This window comes from Cariama cristata, unplaced genomic scaffold (genome assembly GCF_000690535.1).
Source record: "Cariama cristata isolate BGI_N322 unplaced genomic scaffold, ASM69053v1 scaffold8990, whole genome shotgun sequence".
NCBI lineage: Eukaryota > Metazoa > Chordata > Aves > Cariamiformes > Cariamidae > Cariama > Cariama cristata.
Window position 1 is genome coordinate 50,092 of NW_009592919.1, and position 3,539 is coordinate 53,630.

The following is a 3,539-nucleotide window of genomic DNA, read 5'->3' on the forward strand; positions in this document are numbered from 1 at the left end:
CAGAAATTTTGAACATAATAATGGGGAAAAAAATGTAATAAACAAGAAAACTCTGCATCTGTGCGCTTTCAGTAGAAAGCATCTTTTTATCCATCTTCTACAGACACTAAACCTAGCAGACATGCTAATCTTCAGTAATAAAATGCTTTAGTGTTCTATAATGATAAATACTCCTGGATGATCTTTTGCTTTTAAAATGCTTCTGTAATACAGGCATCCCATTCCTACCAAGACAAAAAAAAAAGAAAATAAAAAAAGAGAAAAAAAACCCTGTTTTGGATTATGGCCAAAATAGCATTGCAGTGACCCAGAGAACAACAAAATGCTCATCTCTCCTGGAAATAGGGTAGATTATTTTCTTTAAATCACACTTCATACACTCAGTGGTTTTCAACCACACAAGAAATGCACTTATCATATAGCCTGTAACCCTTAAAGTGCAAGGTTCTTAAGAAAGTCCTCTGTTTCTTTGTTGCTGTTTTTTGTTTATATATAAAGTGACTGCATAATAAACGGGGAGAAAACAGGATTATGCAAAAAGCAATTCTTAATTTGTTGTACCTTCACTGAGTAAAAGATTAGAATCCTGAGTTGCTCTTGCTACACTTAAATATATATAATGCATTTTTGCACAGTATAATATGATTGTACACCTATATGACGCAAATCCAGCATGAAAAACTGAACTCAGTTTCAAGCCTTTAAAGATAATGAAAGTCTTCCAGCGAAAACCTTTGAGAAGTAGTGGCAAGGCCCTGTAGTACCATCACCCCAGTCTAGAACCCCAAGTGATTTCCTAAGGGATTTTCTAAAGCACTCCAGGTTTCCTTTTAGTTTAAAAGTGAAAACAACATTTAAAACAAAGAATCCACACGCATGCCATCATTCATCTACGAAAGTCTGCTGCCATCAAGGAATGCTACAGACCAGCTACCCAGTCAAGAAGAAACACAACCAAGTCCACCAGCCTAAACCCTCGAACAGGCCTAACCATCCAGTCCTCTGTGCATTTTACAGGGAAAGGCAGTACGTAACGTAGAGCTGAAAAGGCTCCAAGATCCTCTCAGGAATCAGAGAATGCCCTTTACGATCTGGCGTGCCAGATGATTATTCAACTTTGAGGCTGGGTGGGTTTTGTTTTTGTGGTTTTTTTTCCTTCTCTTTTCTTTTGAAACCATGCTGTTCTCTTCCAAGCACTGTGAAATTCAGAATTAAAACAGAACGACACTTGTTTCGTTTCCACGCAGCAGGCTGCAACCACCGAGCCCCAAGCTGACTCTGGTTTCAGGACTGAGAAGAGTATCTGTGTTTTCCTCCTGCCTATGCCATCTACCTCCACGTGCAGAGAACACTATGATAAAGATGAACGACACGGAGCCACAGATCCTGAGAAGTCTGTTAATGAATGCTAATATCTGATTATCAGCTTCTGGCCCACACATAAGGTACGGAAGGAAAAGTCTGTGCATAAATACCAATTCTAGAGTCATTGCTTTGCCTTTTTCTTTAAAATAAATTCAGACACGCAGAGAATTTATAAATGAACCGGTGTAGAAGAAAAATATATGACAATATTTTCATCTTCTATTACACCTACTACAGTAATATGATGTCTAATTAAAAGATAAGATTCGGAATTTTGATTTAAAGAAATTTATTTTAAAGAAGCTGGATTTCAACATTTGACTTACTTCAGTGTAGGCAAAACTCCACTCATTTCCCAACCCTGAAAAAACATATGCACAGCCTTAATTTCATATACTGGTTTAGGTCTGTTACATTTCAACAGCAGCAGAATTTCCGCTACAAGGTACCTAATGTTTCCAGATAGCTTTCAGTAAATGTACTACTTGCCTTTTATATATCAAACTTCTAACTTCACTTTACAGTAGAGATGTGAATGTGGAAAGCAGTCCCCACTGTTTACAGGGTTCGAAAAGTGTGATTTTGCTCATTAAAATTTGTTATAATAAAAGTATCTATGTTAAATAATCAGTACAATGGTACGAACGATGTTTTAATTTCATTTTATATCAGACAGACACCTTCACCACAATATTAAATAATTCCAATTAGCTTTTATTTTCAAAAGCTACTTACTACCAGTGCTTTCACAGAAGTTTAAAAAAACCTAGCTTTTATTTATGCTATAGAAGAAAGTACCTATCGGTGGAGAAAGTGCTGCTGTCATAGCATTATAATTAAAGTTATCCCCATATGAACGATGGTTCGCTCTCTGAGGTGGACTTGCTGGTATCGATTGCGACCTTTGTGATACCGTAGAAGAAATTCCTGCCAACATCTGTCCCAACATCTGTAACATCTGGAGCTCTCGAGCATGCTCAGCTTCCCGACGCTTGTCCTCAATTTTGAGCCTCTGCTCTTCATATCTGTAAAACTTCTCTTCTGTATCCACGCTCTGTTGCAGGAATTTTTCCATCATTTTATCCAACGTTAAATTTGCATGGCGTTTTTTTGATCTTTTGGGCTGATTCAGAGGTGGGGTAATAGTTGGAGCACTGATTTCTTTAAAGCCTAAAACAAGAAGAGAGACAATTATTTTTCTGAAGAAAAATAATTTTCTAAGAAGTATCAAAATATCTCCCTAGAAGATGCGCACCTAACGCGCCACGAAGTTGTTATACTTTTTTGATGTGAATCGTAATTATTAGAGATATTTTTATTTCATTTTATTTCAGAGTACCAAAGCAAAACCACAAGCTTCTACAAAGTTACAAAGGTAACCCCAAAATCACAGGGAGGCATATTTTAATTGTTGTAGTACTAAACTTCAACAATAGGAGTCTTTTTGATCTTCTAAAAAGGTTTAAGTGAAGGCTATTAAATAGTATAGCCTCATTTGTGTATTGCAGGTAATTACATTAATCTAAATTGAGTTTCAGTCTGTTGGCATTCGGGATTTGCATTTCAAAAGAACATTAGTGTAAACAACTCTTTGATGGGGTTTATGTGTAAAAAGAAGGTTGGTTAAACGTCAACCAATTGGCTGATTGCTCAGTGATGTCAACTCCTGAAGACAGGTTCATGTTTGTATTAAAACCACGGCATTAATCTAGATTTAAAACAAACAAATAACACCGCCCCCCCCAACACAAACACGGAGCTGAGGGTAAAGAACAAGCAAGGAAAGGACAGGCTTTATCTAAGGGCTGCTTCTGTCTGCAAGCCCGCTCAAGTTAGAAGTGGCGTTTCCGAAACAACTCAAGCAATGAATTACGTAAAAGCTCTCCCCCAGCTTTCTGGCCCATCTGCAACAATAAGCAGATTTTTCAGGTATTATCGTCCTCACCGTTTTAATACCGATTAACAAAACTGCACGCAGCCTGCAGGGAACAGAAAAACCCTCCAGCGCGAAGGATGCCTATTTCCTTGTACAGCGCTACCTGACACTTTGTCTTGATAATCTCTGCGCCAGTTTTCCACTGGTTTCCCACCGACAAACACCGATAAAAAGTCACCACGCTCCCCGTCCCCCAGCACCTCCCCTACCCGGCTTGCACCGTTGCTCGCTCCCCTTC

The 3,539-nt window shown here is 38.3% G+C and overlaps 1 protein-coding gene across 1 annotated transcript in view; it reads right to left on the reverse strand.

Annotated features, from left to right (window-relative positions):
* The window catches only part of CARKD (carbohydrate kinase domain containing), a 46,099-nt gene extending 43,601 nt beyond the window's left edge, over window positions 1–2,498 (reverse strand). The window contains exon 1 of the mRNA XM_009701733.1: window positions 2,164–2,498. Coding sequence (XP_009700035.1) covers window positions 2,164–2,443 — 280 coding nt within the window. The 5' untranslated portion in view covers window positions 2,444–2,498. The remainder of the gene's footprint in view (window positions 1–2,163) is intronic.
* Between the last annotated feature and the right edge of the window lie 1,041 nt (window positions 2,499–3,539).